This window comes from Halyomorpha halys, unplaced genomic scaffold (assembly GCF_000696795.3).
Source record: "Halyomorpha halys isolate HHAL.00 unplaced genomic scaffold, Hhal_1.1 Scaffold1724.1, whole genome shotgun sequence".
Classification (NCBI taxonomy): domain Eukaryota; kingdom Metazoa; phylum Arthropoda; class Insecta; order Hemiptera; family Pentatomidae; genus Halyomorpha; species Halyomorpha halys.
The window spans coordinates 80567-100792 of record NW_027108605.1 but is presented as its reverse complement, the minus strand read 5'-3'; the positions used below and the strand labels follow the sequence as shown (position 1 = coordinate 100792).

The following is a 20226-nucleotide window of genomic DNA, read 5'->3' as shown; positions in this document are numbered from 1 at the left end:
AAAAAATGGCAGCTCCTGCTAGATTGCAAAGACCCGATGAATATAGAATTCAAACCCCAGTACAACTTTTTGAGTGGGTTGCAGAAAACATTAACATTGACTTTACTTACTGAACCCATGAAGACAATGTTAAATTTTTATTCAACATGCATTTCTATGTATCCAAATAAAGTATTGTTTCTTGAAGAAATGCTTGCGTTCATTCCAAAAACTACATAAAAATTATTAGTACAAATTTTTTTCAATGGAAGCAGGAGCATACGAAATTAAAATAATCTTCTGATATATATATCCTGGCTTATTAGCTGAACTATATTTTGTCCTGTGATTTAAATTAACACATCTAATTGAAGGAATACATTTTAAAATATGTATTTAATTTTATTTTATAAAAAAATAAAATTAAAATTTTAAAATGTTTTTGAGAAATGTTAACATACTTTAATCTTTAAAGTGTTGCATATAATAAAAAAGGGAAGAAATATAATGCAAATAGACACCTACCCCCTATCTCTATCTAGGTTAGGGAAGCTTTTGCAGCAATTTCAAAACTTGTCAATATCTGTTTTTAGGAGGGATCACCGATTACAATGAAACTTTTTCTGGTGATAAGTAAAATTATTAGGCACGTGCCTCAAGGGTTCTTGCCAGTGCGCTCTGAAAGCCGAGAAAAAAAAAATGTTTTTAGGCATGTTCTGGTGATACTAAGTAAAAAAATATTAGACACTTCTGAGGAGAATGCATTGGACTGAACGATTTTATATCCTGAATTTATTTTAACACCTCCTGTACTTTTTTCTTTATGACTTCTCCGTTTTCACTACCTATATTTTCCAGTCTTTCTATTGCTTCGTTCACAGTCTTTAAATTTTGCGTCAGTGGAAGGTCCTTTTCTTATAATTTTGTAATTGTGTTGGATAAAAATACCACGTTTGCACTTATGTAAGCCAAATCAGTCTTTATTGATTTAATTGTTAACAAGTTGTTCGCTTTCACTACTGCAGTGGCGTCAACATTAACTTTTGATATTATGTATTTAATTTTTTCTAAATTTAAACAATACTATAGGGCTCCATCAAGCCAGGTGTCTCGCCATGTTCCGATGGTAAAGCTAAGTTTCTTCAAAAACAGTAATACGACTGGGAGCCATAAAAAAAAAATGTTTACTGAGGACACAAGCTTGTCTATATTTGGACATGAAATGCGTGGCAGGTCAAATGAACTATCTTAGGATAAAGAACTTTAAGGGCATTACCAGTTTTATTCATGTAAGGTGCCGCGTCTGACAGAAACAACAAAACTTTTACGTGAGTGATGCCCATAGGCCAAAGAACAGTCATAGATTGGTTGACAAATCTTGCAATCGTTTAATGGTTACATTTTCCGGGGGATTTCACAATTCAGCAAATAGGATTTTGAAGCTGCCTCAACACTTAGTCTGCCAACGATAATGTTTGCAATATAACGCCCTTCCATATCCGTAGTCTCGTCCAAAGAAATCCAAATCGGTCCATCCGAAATTGCTTTCCGAATTTCCGTTAAAGTCACCTCGTATATAATTTTCAAATAATTTTTTCTTAAAGTGCTTTCATTTGGCATTACTCGGCATGTGTCTTTCTCAAGAAAGGTTTTTAAGTCCGGATTGCTAATTTTGTAGATAGGAATGTCTGCCCTGACAAATGCTCGGCAAAAATCTAAATAAATAGTTTTGGTACCTGTGGAATCTGAGGAGGAAAGAAAGAAACAGAGAAATGGATTAAAGAGTAAATAAACAAATTCTAGGAAAATGCTACAGAAATAAGACCCTTGCTATTTTTAAATGATTCTGGGGAATTCTCGATGTAATTCTGTGTGAAAATTTATTATTGCCACTGCATTTAATTTGTGTTCAAAGATGAAGACAGAATTTTTACGCACTATTTATGATAAATGATAAATTTCACCTTTAAGTATCTTGTGTTATCTTAAATTTTACGTAGTTGCTGCGAAAAATGTATTTAAAATTGAACACATAATTTAAGGAAATATGTGATTCAGTACAGAATACCTAAAAATATGTTAAAAATAACAAATATTTCAGAAAATATGTGATTTACAACAAAATATGTAAAAAAAGGCCAAATATGTAAAATAAAATTGGCTTCGTTTGGCCAGAAATGTCTTGAAACATCTTCAGTTAGTAAGGAATCGCAGATATCATGGTCAGGTAAAAATATGTGAAAACATAAAAATCCTATCCCTAGTTATCACATACCACCTTTGCACCCATGCATGTATTTAATGGTTATACCAATCTGCTTTTCTTAAAATGTTGAATAAGACCGAAAGACTACTGATCGCACTGAATGAGTTTAAGTATAAAATCACGAAATCCTAAAATGGGGCCTAATATGATAGGTAAGAAAAAATTTCTTTTACGAAAAGGCAAGTCAGATTCGTTTTTAGCTTTCTCAAAAACATTTAAATACTACTTTTCATAAAATACAAAAAATATTTTACCAGGGTTCTTTCCCCTCACAATTTCGTTCACAATGGGGTGAATTTTTTTAACTGTATATAAATAATAAATTCCTAATTTCTCATTGTGGAAATCATTTTAGTTTTAAATTTTAGTAACTCTTTGATTAAACCTTTTTACCACTATCTCCGCAGTTTAAAGTACATTTTCGAAACTTCAGTTCCCAGTTTTCCAACTTACTGTAGTTACAAAGTTATTGAGAAGTTTTTAATCACCTACTACGAATGTTGACAATTGACGAACAATAGTTTGATTTTATATTCAAACACCATATTGAAACGAAGAAATCCAAATTTCTTAATTAAAAAGATTTTATTACAATAAATTTTGAGTTTTAGTCAATATTTGTGTAAAACATTTTGCAATATTTAACACAAATATTGAAATATATTTTAATAACACGAACCGCTGCTGTTTGAAGTAAATTTTAAATTTCTAGACTTTAAAGGGTAGTCAGGTTATGGGAAGGAAGGAGAGTTAATTGTATGTCTTAAAATGCGGTACGTTTAGTATCAGTAACTGGTTTACATATTAGAAATGCAGTAATTTGCCAATGTTCAATAAAAGTGCAGTAATCACTTATCACTTATTGCATATTTATTTAAAAAATTATAAAATTATTGTTTTACCCTGACAATGATTCATATCAGTTGTAATTATTTTCGGTGATTGTAGTATGCCATTGGATAGTGTTATATATTATCAACAAGTGTTGGATTACTTGTTAATTTTAAATATTGATTTAATTTAGTATAAATGAAAGAAGAATAAAAATTGTGACACTATACCAGATTTTGCGTTTTAAATTCACCTTAAAATATTGTCAGAAAATTTGTAATTAAAAATGATATTTTTGGTAATTATTTAATTAAATAAGATAAATATTTATTTTTAAAAAACTAGGACTTGTTTAATAAAACAAATATTTTTATGACTTTTAATATGTAGTGAAGACGATTTTTCTCCACACCACTCTCAGATCAGATGCTACATGCATTTTTCTCAATGGGGGTAGTGTAATCAGGCTTAATTAATAGCAATAATAAACTTGTAAGTAGGAGTTATCTTTTCGATTACCTCCCTATTCTAACCAGAGGGGTAATGTAGAGTTATTATTCTGTGGGACCGAAGCCGGAAGTCAGAGCCGGAATTGAAACCATTTGAAGTTTCTCTACTCCCTCAGCTACAGTAAAGCTGAACATTTTTTTTTTTTTTTTTGTTTTTTATGACCACTTTCCTGGTAATTTACATACGTAGAGGCATGTCAGAAATGAGTTTCAGAGGTAGCCAACCTGTTCCATCCATGATGAGGGGTCAAGTTTTCTTTCGTGGGACCGCCACAGAAATAAAAGTCGAACCGAAAACTCTGCAGTCATGAGCCAAAGTTGACAATTTTACTCACTCGGCTAAAAACGGGCAACGCTAAAGTATCATTTGTACCAACAACCACGCCACATAATACTTAATCCCACCAATATCAACTCCTTTCAAAGAAACCTGCTTCTTGTACTCTTGATTCGCAATCAATCTCTTAGTCATGTTTAGAACATGTATGGGCCAACCAATTGTTTCACATATATTAAGGGCAAAATATTATGTATCGTATTAAAAATAGTTTTAATTTAAGGATGATATTAGAAACTTGAAAACATCAATTAGATTTTATCTGTTAACAATAAAGTAGATCTCAGTCTAGAGTATAATAATATAATAGTGTCTATCCATAAATATGCTTACATATAAAATATTATAACTCAAAATAAAATTTTATAATATTTACATAATGAACATAAATAAATAATTGGTTCACATTTTAACCATCATGATAATGTTTTATCATGACTAAATAACACAGACAGATATATAGAGTTTCATAATCTACATGTTTTCTACTTGTAGAGTGGAATAAGAGACATTGTACGAATTCAGTAGGTAACTTGTAAATGTATAATAGATCTTCAAACATTAACCCTTAGCACTCGGCACTGACGTTACCAGCAACTCGACGCCACTGTTTTGCGAAAACGTACACCCTGGAATCGTGTTATTATATATTGCTTTATGACCAAGTAAGGCATTGTAATGAACTTAGGTTTTTATGTATTTGTGGATACAAAATCTTATAATTTTCTACATTATGGCAAATTCTGATTATTATCTGACCAAGTTTCCCTATATCATTAAACCTTACACAGATATCTTCGTCCCACCAATTCTACATATTGCTCAACGGATTAGAGAAGTAGTCCGTCATGAATACAGTTCATACCTTCTCTTTCGACGTAAAACGGGTGATTTATTTATTACGCATCTTGATATTTTTATATGTTTTTTTTCAGTCATTTTAATAGACAACTACAGGAAAACATGCATTTCTTAAAAGATTGCGGTGGAATGAGTTTATTCTCCGTAATCGCAAATAAACTTTAATGTTCCCTCAGAAGTGACAACCGAGTAATATGCTAGACTTACGTTATCTCCTTTAGAAAAGAAAACCGAGTACAAAGGGTTAACATGTATATGGAATGGTTCGATTTAACTGACTTAATATGCCCTATTAGATACTAGAGGAGTTGGCTGTTTTCCTTCTACGTGATTGTTTCTTTTACTTTTGGAAGTTGTGCTTCATGATTTTGCAGCTTTAATGATCTTGTCAGCTACTTCCTTAGCCATCTTGCCTTTGATGATACCTTGATGAGTGGTTGGATAGGTGTAAATCTCAGGGGTCTGCTTGCAGATCTGAAAGAATGAAATTACCATTAGTCCGATTTATCCTAAATTTAAAAAACCAAAAACTTCCAAAGATATTTTCTGTTAATTTCCAAATCTAAAATAATAAGGTTATTGCCATAATTCAGATACATTTCCTGTCTGTAAATTACTTTCTGGAAGAATACTTCCTGACACTCTTTACAGCAGAAAAAGTTAATCCGGACTACCGAGTCCCATGAGGGTTTCTCTGCTAACATATAAAGCTTTGGAAAATAAATATATCCCTAGGTCCCAGATACAGAATACCGGAAACGATTGTGCACGTAATTTTTAACTGCACTGCATTTGAGTCCATTCTCCTACAGGACCAAAATAGTAAAACAGTTAAATCGTGCAATATTTAATTAGTGGCTGAAATTAAAAAAAAAAAAAAAAAAAGGTGTGAGCCATTTACTCCCACCCTCTGTGGTAGCGATACTTATCTTAACTTTGAAACAGTTTATGGCGAGTATGTTGACTATATGTCACAATATTACAAGAGGAGATCATAACACAAAAATATTAAAAGGCAGTCCAACCAGGCCGACCACATTCACTTAAACGGGTCAGTGTACGACAAGTACCCACCTACAACAAAAAATATTAGAAGTAAATCCAACCAGGCCCACCCGCCCCACTAAAGCCCCGATTTAGCGATGGTCTTATATCACTTTTGAAACATTCACGTAAACGGGTCGGTGTACGACAAGTACTCACAAGAGGAGTTCATGACACAAAAATATTAAAAGGCAATCCTAGAGATAAATTAAATATATTTACAACATTGTTCGATTTGAATTTCCACACAGAAAAAGATATTCCTCAGCAAATTACTTGGAACAACGAACTAGACGTACCAAAACCGTAGGCGTTAAGGCCTCAGTGACCCAAGCTTGGCTTCTCCAAAGTGACCTACTGAACTAACCAACATTCTGATGAACCGAATTCATATTTATTGGCAACATTAGCTATTTATTGGATGTACAATCTCTAATATTATTCTTATTTTTTTTGGCAACTAATTATACGAACGGTGCAGCTGATATTTTCCAAAAAGCAATAGATTGAAATAGCGAGTATGTTGGTCGATGTACGACATGTCACAATCTCACAAGAGGAAATCATAAGACACAAAAAAAGGTAATCCTTCTCTGGTGGACCCACACCGCTAAGACCCTCGGGGAGCTACGGTCCTATATCACTTTAAAACGGCATGTCTTTTTTTGCGTTAAGATCTCCTCTCGTGAGACTGTGACATGTTGTACATCGACCAACCTACTCGCTATAATTGTCCGTTTGAAAAGTCAGATAAGTAAGCACATTCATAACGAACTACAGTTAGAAACTGTACAACAGCTCATCACACGGAGACACATTAAATTCTTCGACAGTCTCTCTGCTTCCTTCAATCCAGTATTCCAGTCTATCACTCCATCCCCCCTTTCTGCGAGGTGGCAGGGCAGGAAAGGTTCCAAAAACCCTACTAACATCACCTCATAGCTCCATCTTCTGATGCACCCCAACCCCCCTCCCTCACACTTCTTTTCGATTTCTGACTGTTTTTCTTATTATTTCACCATTATCTCTCGTCTTTATCATTTTTATTTTTTATTTTTATCTTATATTGGATACAACACGAGGAGGCCCCTCACCTCCGGACTCTAAATAGCTCCTTGAATGGATAGCTCAAACGTGATATTAAACATAACAGGTAACCTTAAAGTACCAAAGGTAGTAAAAGGTAAGACACAACACGAATTACTTTTCTTTTTTTTCACAGTAATGCTCATTAATTCACTTTCATTTCTGTTTTAGAGGGTTCGGAAAAAAAAAGATAAGTAAGGCTACATAAATATATAACATTAATACATATATATGCGCCATCGATTCTGCACACACAGTGTACACTCGACAAAGCCCTTAAAATACCCAGAAGAAGAAGGCAGCACACTTCAACTGACATCTTTGTACCTAAGTATTCCTTATTTTCAATACGAAAAAAAAATTTATATATATATAACATATGATATAAATGGGGATAGTAAATGCCTTTTCTTTGTTCTAGGAGGTAAGAAAAAATATATATAACATATTTATTGATAATTTCGTCCGATATTCACATCCCCACTTTGGCAATAGTAGTCCTAATCATCATAATCATTACATATAATAACTATGTAAATCCTCGGTAGTATAGTGGTAAGTATCCCCACCTGTCTGGAATAAAGTAATCTTTATGGATACACCTTTATTTTAAAATTGCTCGTGCCACAGATTTTGTTATATTATGCCATATTATCAAAGTTTCAATAATCCACTGGCGTAAGCCAACCAAGTCTACAACCTTAATTGGAAACCTCACCTAACCTTATCATGCCAAAAGGCAATCCAAGGTATCCTAATAGCTAGCTGTACACATGGCACACCTCTCCATATGTATGTATGAACAACTAATTTAAAACCTTGAACAGGAGGGTACGAAAAAAAAAATAAGGATGAGAGTTGCGGGTTTCATACCGTTTTTCAATTTCAGGCGCTTATTAAATATCGCTCGATTTAACTATCTTAAAGTTTCATCTTCCCGTTTTAAGCTAATATTTTAAAAGTGATATAGGACCGTCGCTCCCCAGGGGTCTTATTGGGACGCGTTCGGCTGGGGAGGATGGTCTTTTTTTTGTGTTATGATCTCATGTGGGACTTTGACATGTCGATAGTGTAATAGAACATAATAAAAACTCAATTCCTTTCTTAGACATTATTTTGAGCATCTGCCAAACTAATGGATTAGATGTCATATTCAACCCAATTTACAAATTTAGCAATATAACGACTGCGTTTACTAGGAATACATAGTTTAGTAAATTACCTTGCTGAGTCCAAAATCTTTTTCGTCATCGAAAAAGTCCTCTTCACACCTAAAGAGATAGGCCTTTCCTTTGAAAATACTGGATGGATAGTAGGTGTAGCTCATGGCTAATTTTTTATAGTATGCTAGAATAGCAGTCTTCAGATCTTCTTCTGATTCACCATAACCTTTCAGTTTCTCAGCGCAAAGTTGCAATCTCGAATCGAAGTCTGGTAAGGCTAGGAACTCTTCTGTTAGCTATAAATACAAATGATTTTATAAATATTTAGAAAATTTTGAATTTCATAATTTATATATGTTGTGACTTTTTTGTAAAAATTGGTAACAGATTATAATAGGAATTTCCACTAATTCAGCAGGCTAAAACCTTATTAACTGAAAACATATATATTTCTTTTAAGTTTCGGTATATTTTTTTAACTTGATAACTTACCTTAGCATATTCTTGGTGATCAACAGTTTTGAACAGAGTAACATAGAATGCAAACACATCAGACTCATCTCCATAATTCTTTTTTGAGCGGTAAGATATAGCACGTATCCTCACAGTGTCGGGGGCACCTTCAATCATGAAGAGGTGGACAGATCTGCCCTCAGCTTCGAATAGCAAGGCCATTTCGTAAGCTACTGATGCTCCAAAGGAATATCCACAAAGCAAAATTGGATCTTGCACCTCAATGCTCTTGATAGTCTTCAAAAAATATAAAATATATTAAATTAATCGTTTGTTATAGAATACATAAATAATAGTTTGAAATGACACATAAACAAATAATAATTAAAGATAGAATACGAAAAGTGATTAAGAAAATCATGGAATAAAGATGAAAATATGGACAATGCCTTTCTTGATCTTCAAGCAATATTTGACACTGTTCAACAGGACGATCCCTCATTTCTGATTTGTAAGACTAGCTGACCTATCTGGATCTACTGATTTGATCTTAGGGGAATAGGTAAATATTGAACCTATTCAATCCAAAATCCTCAGAACCATATTCAACGTTTCCAAAAAAACACTATACTCTGGTCTTCATATCCCTTATTATGTCCTTGACCTTCTACCAACTAAAGCTTCATAATACCTTCATCAACCTTTCCAACCACCCAAATCTTCTGATTCAATCCTTATCTAGTTTTAAACGGAATACTTATTTTTAAATAAACTCGAAAACTGGACTTCAGGGAATAGCCATTCTCCATTCGTGATCAGATGGATTGTGGTTTAAGCCTCCACTGGATCAGTACCAGTGACGCGGCAAGAGGGCTGCGGTGAGATTTCCAAGAGCCCTGCGCAACCCCTCCTGCATGAGGATAGAGCGGGTTCAGGGATTCTCAGACCGAGTGTGTAAACGCTGTACATATTAGAGTATAAATTTGATAGTTTATTTTATAATGATAATAATAATGCGTAATTTCGCAATATTTTTTTTAATGATTTTGGTATGAATGTGCTTAGTTATTACTGATACTTATTGCCCAAGACTGCTGCTGATTGTAATACCTATCATCTTCTGAAGCATCACATATATTGCTTTAGCGTCGGACCAGACCTGACGGTCGTCATATTCCAGGTACGATAGTTTTGTTCAACATCGAGGTCTTCCACCATCAGGGACGTTGTTCATAATTTTTAGTAGGTCTCGATTATCCTCCTTCCTGAGGAAATCAGCTTGCGAGCCTTAGAATATAATCTACTTTCCAGTATATCAGCCAACATCCAGCTATTAGTTTCATTAGGAATTCAGGCAAGAACATTGACTCAAAGGTGTGGAGTTTCAGATTTATTTCTTACCACAGTATAGCAGATGGAGTTCGCTTTACCTATCCTGTGTAGAAATAATAAATCCACTTTCACTGACCGTTACGTTAATGTTCCAAGGTAAGAGAAATACGATCCTACCTAAGAGTAATATGGGATATAACAGTGAAGTAATAATTCTTCACCATTACATCCATAACAGTATACTTCCAGTACTTTTCCTTCCTGTAGGATCTTGCTCTTGTAGGTGTTAATAAGAGAACCTTTTCTACGAAGGGATCATATATTCTCCCTCAGAACTATATTGAAGAAATCATGGGATAAGGATAAAAATATGGACAATGCCTTTCTTGATCTTCAAGCAATATTTGACACTGTTCAAAGAAACGAAATATGGGAGGCACTATGTACCAAGAACGTTTTAGGAAATCTGGCAGAAGCCATTGAGTACAATAACCAGAAAAGAATTGTCAGACTAAATGAACTGAAGTCTAAGGATTTTAACGTAGCTAAGGGTGGAGGAGGGGAGGTTAAAGAAGGCGCCCTGTTAAAAAAAACATTAACAGAGAAGATAACAGTTTATACCTCGAAGTAGAATGCTGCGAGTGATATAATGCTGTCGTCAGGGACATCTTTCGTGTACTGTAAACCGTAAACGTTGAATGGCATGTTGGAAGTAAACTCTTCAAGAAGGCTAACGACACCTTCAATAGGGTGGACGATGAAGAAAGGCTTATGACCATTGGCTGGAGTCGCAGACGGCATTGGAACCAATATCTCTGTTGGCGTCAGCCTTGTTTGTGGGGCTACCTTAGCTTCCTGAAAAAGTACGTTGCATACAATACACAAATTTTGCTATAATGGAATATATCACTGTATTGTTATATAAAATAACTTCCAACTCTACCTGTAAATTTTCAACTGTTGGTTGCGAACCAGAAAGTTCTTTAAGTCTCCCAAAAGTTAGTCCCCTTATTTCTGCAGCAGTAAGAACGATGTCGTGATTTCTTTCAAGCGTCTGCTTAATTTCTGAGCCCATGAGTGAGTCCATACCCAGTTCTCCCAAATTGGTCGAATCAGGTATATTACTTGCGTCTTTAATACCTACAAGTGAGAATATGTAAATAAATTAATTAAAGTATAAACTTTTCTTTCAGATACAAAAAGATTGAAATCATTAATTTTCTAAACACCATTCAACTGCAGAAAATGATCGATATGGTATAAATATTATGAGGTTAATGAATCAGAATTGAAAGGAGAAATGGTGGATTCCATTTATTTGTGATCTATTTATTACTTATTTATTCAAATATTGGCCACAAAAAATTATAAATAAGATAATGCATACGATTTTTTAAACATTTTAATATTGATTAATTTAAATGCCAGAAAAGGTGCGTAATAACAGTTGTATATAAGGATTCAGGCTATAGTTACTCAGATATATGCTTAAATTAGTCCTTAAATTATATAAAATTAAATTAGTATATACTAAGACCGCGAGTAAGCTGAAAACTATGAAGAAGGAAGCTGGACCTTGGAGTACCTCTAACCGCAAATGTCTTCGAGAGGAGGTTGTGCTTACTAGACTGAGAATAGGACACACAAGACTCATCATTCATTCCTACCTCAATACAAAGGAGACGCAGCCAAAATGTGAACACTATTGCAACAATATTACAATTGGCCACATCTTTGAGGAATGCCCATACTTTACGTCACAACTCAACAGTTTTGGATTGAAACCTGACATATCTTTAGCCCTCAGAAACGATGACAAAATCATAGAATCGGTACTTAAATTTTTGAAATCACAAAATATACTTGCAGAAATATGATTTTAAAAAATCCAATCAAAGTCCATGATTTTATATATGTATATATGTGGATGTGTTTAAGTTATATTCAGAGTACAGGTATTATTGATCGTAATCCTAAGACTCCCCCCGTCAACAATGGCAGAATGTATATATATAGGATTAAGGAGCCAAATAAATCAGTATATGAAGTGATCTCGTGTATCTCATACTAGTCCCTTTTTTCTCTCGGCTGAACATATCTAATATGTATGTATGTGTGAATATGTATGTATATGTATATACGTATGTATGCGTACACGGGAAAACAAGTCAGCTAGATCCTTTTTATTGATGTTTACAAAACACTTTTAAAATAAATTCATTTGATACATCATTCAATTATTTAATAAATTCCTCACAGTTCTTCAATTATAGACGAAATTTCGTATCAGTAAATTTTATTTTTTTTTTTAATATCCTTATTGAAATTTACATAATAATACAAAACTACATAATAACACATTCAGCAAATTTAATCATAGTTCTAATGGAGTAATATAGGCGTGTAGAGAAACTGCCCTGCACTCTAATGACGTTTTTACATTAGCAGGTCTAGTGGCCATCTTGTTTATAAGCGCCTCGGAGGATTATCAGGAATGGAAGAGGAAGCTAGGTTAGGACCTAGTGGGTTTGGGTGATTAGGGAGTTTATAATGAAAGGAATGATATCTGGTTCGGGCTAGTTCGTTTACAAATGGAACATAAAGATCTTTATGTATGATTTTATTTGTGACAAAGTAAGGACCATTGTGGATTCCAGGAAGAATATTGATTGGATTGTTAGGATTGGATATGGGAGATTTAAAGATTTAATAGAGCCCCAAACCTCTATTCCTTATCGCCAAATTGGCCTTATTACAGTCATGTAGATCGATTTTTTGTAATGAATTGGAAGTTTAGACAGTTGGTCTAGTAAGTGCCGTAATAGTCGAAATCGACGTGCAGTTTCTTGTCTTTTCAGTCTTGTGTGAGGACTCCAAGTTAGTCGTTTGTCCAGATATAGTCCTAGGTAGCGGATCTGTTCGAGAGGGGTAAAAGATACATTATTAAAGGAAACTTTAGGGCAATTGGTAGGTTTACGACGAAGGGTAAATGTGATTTGATAGGATTTATTTATATCCTCCGATTAAGATACCATTCTTCGAGGGCTGTGTTAAAGGATTGGAGAGTTTGAGATGCAATTAAAGGGTTATTATTAACTGCGAGTACACATGTGTCATCAGCATACGTAGTGAGGATAGTGTTAGGATTGGTTTGGGTGTAAAGACGGTGTAGAGGAAACACCTTAAGAAACACCAGCGGACTGAGAATAGAGGAGTGAATAGGAACCATAGTGGTTTACTTAGAATAATTTATCAGTGAGAAAGGACGGATGATGAGAAAGTACGTAGCAGGTAGGAATGAATTCACAGGGTTTGTAAAGCAGTCCCCGGTGCCAAAATAGATCAAAAGCCTGTTCTACTTCTAAAAAGACTTCGGCGCAGTACATAATCAGTGTAGTTTAATTGATTTTTTTATGCTTGCATAAATTTAGAAAGTGTTTTGCAATTTTAATTTAATTCTAACTAGTTTAGGTAACGTTTACATATTTTAATATTTGAAATTAAAAAGTAAAGTTGATGAATATTGCAGAATTTGTGTTTTTTACGCATTTTATATTTTTAATGCACAAAATACGGCCTCTAAGAACCATATTTGATTTATTCATTTATATAAATATTTCATTTTTATTTTACTCACTTTTTATTATCAGGGATTTCACTATTTCCTATCGTTTGAAAAAAATAGTGTAAATCTCGATGCTAATTTCTATTTTCCCATTTTCTTTTTATTTCTTTTATACGCCGACTCAGATCGTTTAAAAGAACTTTGATATCGCGATTGAGCAATTGACAGATATAATGCCCGAATTCCTCGGAAAGCAATCAGTGATATCATGGAATTCAACAAAAACATATAGTTCTTACCTAAAATGTTAGCGACTGCGTCAACAAGACTGATAGAATCTGTATCTGTTGCCTGATTCTTTTCAGCAACGACTATCGAAGATAGGACACTGTGTGGCTGTTGAAGGAAGAAGTCAAAAGTGGACATGACAGATGTTATCCTTTGTGGTAAGGTGCCTCCTAGGACTGTTTCATTGCTACCACCTAGAGCTTCGATGACCAAACCAACATCACCGATTGCACCCCACTGAATAGCCAGCTGTTGAAAGAAATGATAAAAAATAGTATTAGTTGAGGTCTAAGGAGAAAATAATGAACGAGGATAAAATTTAATTCTTACCCCCGGAAGGCCATTTCTTTGCCTCTCTTCACAAATCCTTTCCATGGCGGAGTTGGCCAGGCCATAATTAGTTTGGCCAAGATTTCCTCTTCCGCAAGCAACAGATGAAAATGTGACAAAGTAGTCAAGCTGATTGCATGACCTACTGGCAATGTCAAGGTTTATGGTTGAATCGATCTTTGGTTTACAAACTGTAGCGAAATCAGCTTCTGTGAGGTTTTCAAACAAGCCATCACGTAAAACCTAAAGCAGATCAAAATGAGTGGATTTATTATTATTATTACCTTCTATTTATCTGAATCCTCATTTCGAACAATGATAAAAATAAAAACTCACAGCAGCAAGATTGAATATTCCTCCAACAGGACCTAGTTTGTTCGCCTCTTCTATTAATTTTTTAGCTCCGTTTAAGTCAGTGACGTTAGTAGTAGAGACCACAACAGTTGAACCTGAATCCTTCCAACGATCGATACGCAAGTGTTGATAGCCACTAGTTACTCCGGATCTGGAGACTAGAACCAGTTTCTTAGCACCTCTTGAAATCATCCATTGTGTCAGCTCCAATCCCAAACCTCCAAGACCACCTTAAAATGTAAAAATGTGTAAATAATTACAGTTTATCAATAATGCCTATATAATATGTGAACATAAGGACAATAAAAACTTCTGTACTCTGAACCTATCATGATAACAATGAGTCGTAAATTTATTTCAGTTAGCCATGAAAAAATAATGTTTTGAGAAGAAGACATACCAACAAGTATATAAGATTTGTCCGGATTCATATAGGTCTTTGGTGAAGACTCCATCATAAATTGTTTAGGATGCTTTACTATTCTCTCAGGTTCTTCATCTCTTAATTTTATGACAACTTTACCAATGTGTTTGCCTGTTGCCATGTATCTAGAACCAGCATTGACCATATTAGGAAGATCATAATTTAATAGTACTATTAAACATGTGTAAAAACAAAACTTACCTGAACGACTGCTCCAATTGTGTGTAATCAAACACAGTAGTTTGAATAGGCCTTACTGCACCAGTCTTAATTCCATTAGTGACCAATCGTGCAACTTCCATCTTATCAGGGTTATCAGAAGATGCATCAAATAGAGCATCAAGGAGGATTCCGTGAAATGTTGTGTTTTTCAAGAAAAGAGACATACCTATAAAATTAATTTAAATGGTAATGGGCATAAACAGGAATGTCTAACTATAGTTTTGTAATCAATCATTTCGCAAAATATCAAGAACAAAAATATGTTATTTACCAAGTGGTGAATTATTTGAGAGGTCAAGCTTTCCAATTTCAAGGAATCGACCGTGTCTTGCAAGGCACCTCACTGACGCTTGCAACTTATCTTCAGCCAGTGAGTTCAAAACTAAATCGACCCCTTGACCCTCTGTTTCCCTCATTATCATCTGTTCGAAACTTGTATCTCTAGAATTACCAATGTGGGATGGCTTCACCTATAAAATAATAATAGAATTAAGAATAAAACAGAATGTTTGTACAGATTTTCAATCAATAAAATTCTGGAAATCGCTTACTTCTGGGAAATTTTTGAGGATAAATTCGCGTTTCTCAGGTGTACCAACAGTTGTGAATACGGTGCAGCCCATGTGAAGAGCAATTGAAATGGCAGCTTGGCCAACGCCACCTGTTCCAGCATGAATGAGGATGCTTTCTCCTTTCTTCATGCGACCACGCACAATAAGGGCATAGTAGCTCTGTAAAACACAACAAATATTGATGAGAACTAATGGATGATCAGCAGTTACGAATAGTTTCAACTAATGAACGATTTTCATTAACAAATATCTTCCAAGATCCTTTGTTCTCTAATACATCCAAGCATTTTATCTAAAACAAAACATATTCTTACAGTTGCGTATACAGCTGGGATTGTAGAAGCCTCTTCTAAGGTCCATCTTGCAGGGCAAGTCCACATAAAATCAGGATCAGCCAAAACATTGGTAGCTAAACCGCAAGCTGCAACACATCCCATAACTCGATTTCCTTTTGAATCTCTTCCCGAAAATTCGAGTCCGAGGATACATTCCTGATGCAAAATGTAAAATGTTTTTAGAAAGTTATTTTATTAAAATTCAAATTATTTAAAAAAAAAAAATAGATACCTGGTTAGCCATATCTCCTGGAAGTGCATCTGGAGGGAGTTTTCCAGTGGCCAGCATAATGTCTCTGAAGTTCAAAGGTGCGTAATATACTGAGCAAAGTTCCTTTCCCGGATAATATTCTGGTCTAAAAGATTAATAATAATATGATAGTGTCACATTAATACAGTATAATAATAATTTTTAAAACAAACACTCACTTGTAATATGATAGGGGCCCTTCAATCCATCGAAGACTTGATAAATCACCACGCACAAGTGTGTTAGCGTATGCATGCTCAACGTTCAGGGAGTGATCATTAGAGTAAACTGGCAAGTGCCTGAATGAACCCCATGCTCCATCTTTTAAAACGTTGACAAGCAGATCTTTTTTAATTTGATCTTTGTGCTGAGCCATTGAGAACTTATTTCCAAAAGTGAAAACACACCTGTAAAAATGATATCAGAAATTTAAAATTTGCACAAACCTTGAAAAAGTAATGCTTGCTATCCTAGTTTTATCGTTACATAGTTCGTTTTATCGTAGTACCTAAGTTTAGCTCCTCCTTCTTCCCTCTTTAAGCAGTTGAACAAACCGATGATACCACAGAAAGGATCATCATCTGACACCAGGAGCACCCTCTCTTCGGGGTCTTTAGATTCTTGCATGATTTTCTTAAGTTCTGCAATCCATTCGAAATTCTTCTGATGAATAGGAATTATTTGGCTTGGTAAGGACTCCCTCTCCTACAAATTATAATGTAGTATACTCAATCCCACTATTAATGATAATCAGTAATGATGTTTGACGCTAAGATAACAAACAAATTAAATATTTGCTATGATTAGGCACTAGGTTTCACTTACCCTTCTCAGCAAGACGTAAGTGTTTTGTTCAGTTTTGGATTCAGAGACCAAGACAAAATCATTGAGTTTCTTTAACTCGGCTGTGCTATAATTATGAGGTTCAACAGATAAAATAAATCCATTTTCGGTAACGCTTTCAGAGGCGTTATTGAGAAGTCCCCCATTGGAAAGAATTTCATGAGCAATCAAAATATCGTATCTGTCATCCAAAAGCTCTTCTGCCAAGTCTTTCTTAATGATATTGACGTCACTAAGTGCACTCGTCTCTATATCTTCAATCGTTGCAATAAAAAATTCAACCTGGTTGAAAGAAAGTTTTAAAATTATTAAATCCTTAATGTTACTAATTAAGTTTGTTTTTTAAACTAAAAATTAAATTCTCAAACCCTTAGTGCTGGTTCTGCTGCCAGCAGAGCTTGGACGGAAGGGGTAATGGGCACAATTTGCTTTCCTACGTATTCAACAATCTTTATTTTATTATTTAATGGGCAATTTTCAACAACCAATTGGATCTGAGACGTGATTACTTCTTTCTGCGCCATTACCTAAGCAGAAATATTATTGAATACATCTTATTATTGATGGAGTTAGAGGATAAAGGGGAGAGTGGAGATTAGTGTTGAAGTGAGCACATACTTTATTGTTGTTAAACGGCACAAAGATGTATTTTTCAGTTAGTGGGGTTGCAAGCGCCTGTTGCCTTCGAGGAGCAAGGCTTTTTTTAACTCCACGAATTTCGACCCCACCAGACTGCAATACCTCAAGGTGTTTATCGTACCTAATAGTAGCACCTAAACGAGAAGAAAATACAAATCTTAGTAAAACAAGTAATATTATTATTATTATGTATTACTTGTAATTAGTTCTTACTTTCTGCGTCCTGTAAACAGGCCAGATGTGCAACGGGGTCGATTATGACCCTCTGACATCTTGTTGGAACATAAAGCTCTCTCGATTTCCTTTTTATAAGCGAAAATTGTAACATTGTATCTACAAAGCTCACCCAATTTTCTTTCCATTCTAATTCCCCTACATTTCCTAAAAGTTAATACAATATAACATTTAACATTCTGACGATTAAAAAACAATAAGCATTGTAGAACTAAATGCTTTACCTAAACCATCAGATTTAATAAGACCTCTGAACATATCTTTGTAATCATAGCCTCTGAGGCGGAGTTCTTTGTAAATGTCGTTCGGCTGAAGGTCAAATTCGGCTGCATCTGGAAGAGGCCCAAGAGGAAGGGCTTCGTTCTCAATGCCGGTGGACTCCCTTATTTTTCCTCTCACCACTACAGCTCCACTTTCGCAAATCTCAAAGTCACCAGACCCATCAAATATGTTGACGAGGAACTTAACTACACCTGTAACATTAGTTATATCCATGAGTGGGAATTGTTTACAATTTTACTGTACCTGTAACCAAATACAAGTAAATATGTTCGAAAATACCATGGAAAAAATTGCCTCTCCCTGAGCCTCAGTAGGCTTAATCTTTCAGATTTTTCGAAATGGCCTAAGTTATATTAAATTATATTTTTTAGGTTCATTCCCAATAACTCCTGAAATGTTGCCAGTAGCTGAAATATCTTATTGTTGTATTGTTTATATCAAAAAATAGTATACCGAAAAGGGTTTGTTTAACTTAAGGTAGTAATATACTGGTTGTTAAAACCATCTCAAATCGACTTTGTCTTTTAGTTGGAAGGCTTTAACAAAAACAAGCAAATAGCTGGTTCGGATATAAACATTTATTTGGTAAATTTATATATTTGAAAAACTTAAACGTAAAACAAACAAAAGATGAATAAAAAAATGAATACAAGTAAAATAAATAGGCCAACTCAACTCAACTTTATACTAAAATATAATCCACCAATACCGACCAGTGTAAAAAAGGAAATAGTCTACATTTAACCATCAAATGTCAAAGACAAGAAGATAGATGAAGTAAAAAGGGTGTAATAACCTAGATGTTGATCGCCCTGAATAAAAATCTAATCTAATCTAATCTAGGCCTTTTCAGATAAAATAAAATTAGATAAATAAATTAAGAAAACAAAAGAGACAAATTTACAACATATATATATATATATATATAAAATAAATACTGGTCGACAAAAGGTTGATCCACTCCGATAGGTCAGGGGAAGATATTTTGCTTGTCGAGGTGTGTTGGTCGCAGCTCTGTAGCTAAATACACCGGTGTAATGGTCCAAGGTTTCTGTAGTGGCTCATCGATAGTCCAAATATCCAAAAGCCAAGATGGCCACACTTATTAAGGGCAGACGGGGTCTAGTTGTTTTTATGAATTATGCAAGCTGATTAATTGGCAACAATTCATATTGCACTCAGAGGCCAGGAGCTCAGAAAAGGTCTTGTTCCCGGATTTAATGTTGATTAACATACTCACAATGTCAATAAATAAACCAAAATGAACGGAGACACTAATTAGCCGGAACTCATATATTAAAGTCGAAACACAGAAAAGATCTGGTTTCGAACTGTAATGACGGATAACTCCCTAAAAATGTCCAAACTATTAAATTATAAACGCAGACAGGGATGCTTAGACACTATCATGGCCACTAATTAACCGGAACTGATTTAAAAAACGAAGATGGTCGGTCCGTTGCTAGGTGACGTCTTAGCAACGGTTATCAACCCTTCGCAACTGTCTCTATTACTTAATTGTAACAAAAAAAATAAAATATACTTTTTTCATTTCAAAAAACTAAATTTCAATTAAAATAGTATAAATAAAAATAAATTTAACTAATTTAAATACTATTTACATTGTAATAATAAAATATGGCGTTAACACCGGTGCTTGGGTATGGTGATGATTTGGTATTATTTGTTGAGGATAAGGAAATCTAGGTATCGAAATAAATACGGATAAAACGAAATATATGATTAGGGAAACCTATCCCAAATAAAGTGATATAATATATAAAATATTTTGGCCAGTGGATCTGCTCTCCAGAACAGTTACCATTTTGAACCATTTTGAAGTATCTGCCATACTATATTTTTCAAATTGCTCAGAATCAGAATCCGATTTATTTTTTTTTATTGCAAACTTTTATTTATTGATAATATAACAATCTGCCACAAATTGGGCAATGGGTAACAGAGATAATAGTACACTTTCATACAACAAAAATAAATATAAAAAATAATAATAAATAAATCAAAAT

General features: G+C 34.2%; 1 protein-coding gene across 1 annotated transcript in view; it reads right to left on the bottom strand.

The window, feature by feature from the left end:
• Positions 1–4130: 4130 nt before the first annotated feature.
• The window catches only part of LOC106690461 (fatty acid synthase), a 30230-nt gene continuing 14134 nt past the window's right edge, over positions 4131–20226 (bottom strand). Inside the window, exons 17-37 of the mRNA XM_014435912.3 lie at positions 18142–18390; positions 17897–18064; positions 17663–17817; positions 17413–17571; positions 17027–17326; positions 16710–16906; positions 16381–16608; positions 16184–16307; positions 15931–16107; positions 15596–15775; positions 15316–15514; positions 15024–15210; positions 14799–14947; positions 14381–14628; positions 14045–14287; positions 13726–13963; positions 10805–11001; positions 10483–10716; positions 8569–8826; positions 8136–8372; positions 4131–5257 (exon numbers count right to left, since the gene is read on the bottom strand). Of these exons, the coding sequence (XP_014291398.1) occupies positions 5144–5257; positions 8136–8372; positions 8569–8826; positions 10483–10716; positions 10805–11001; positions 13726–13963; positions 14045–14287; positions 14381–14628; positions 14799–14947; positions 15024–15210; positions 15316–15514; positions 15596–15775; positions 15931–16107; positions 16184–16307; positions 16381–16608; positions 16710–16906; positions 17027–17326; positions 17413–17571; positions 17663–17817; positions 17897–18064; positions 18142–18390 (4241 nt within the window). The 3' untranslated portion in view covers positions 4131–5143. The remainder of the gene's footprint in view (positions 5258–8135; positions 8373–8568; positions 8827–10482; positions 10717–10804; positions 11002–13725; positions 13964–14044; positions 14288–14380; positions 14629–14798; positions 14948–15023; positions 15211–15315; positions 15515–15595; positions 15776–15930; positions 16108–16183; positions 16308–16380; positions 16609–16709; positions 16907–17026; positions 17327–17412; positions 17572–17662; positions 17818–17896; positions 18065–18141; positions 18391–20226) is intronic.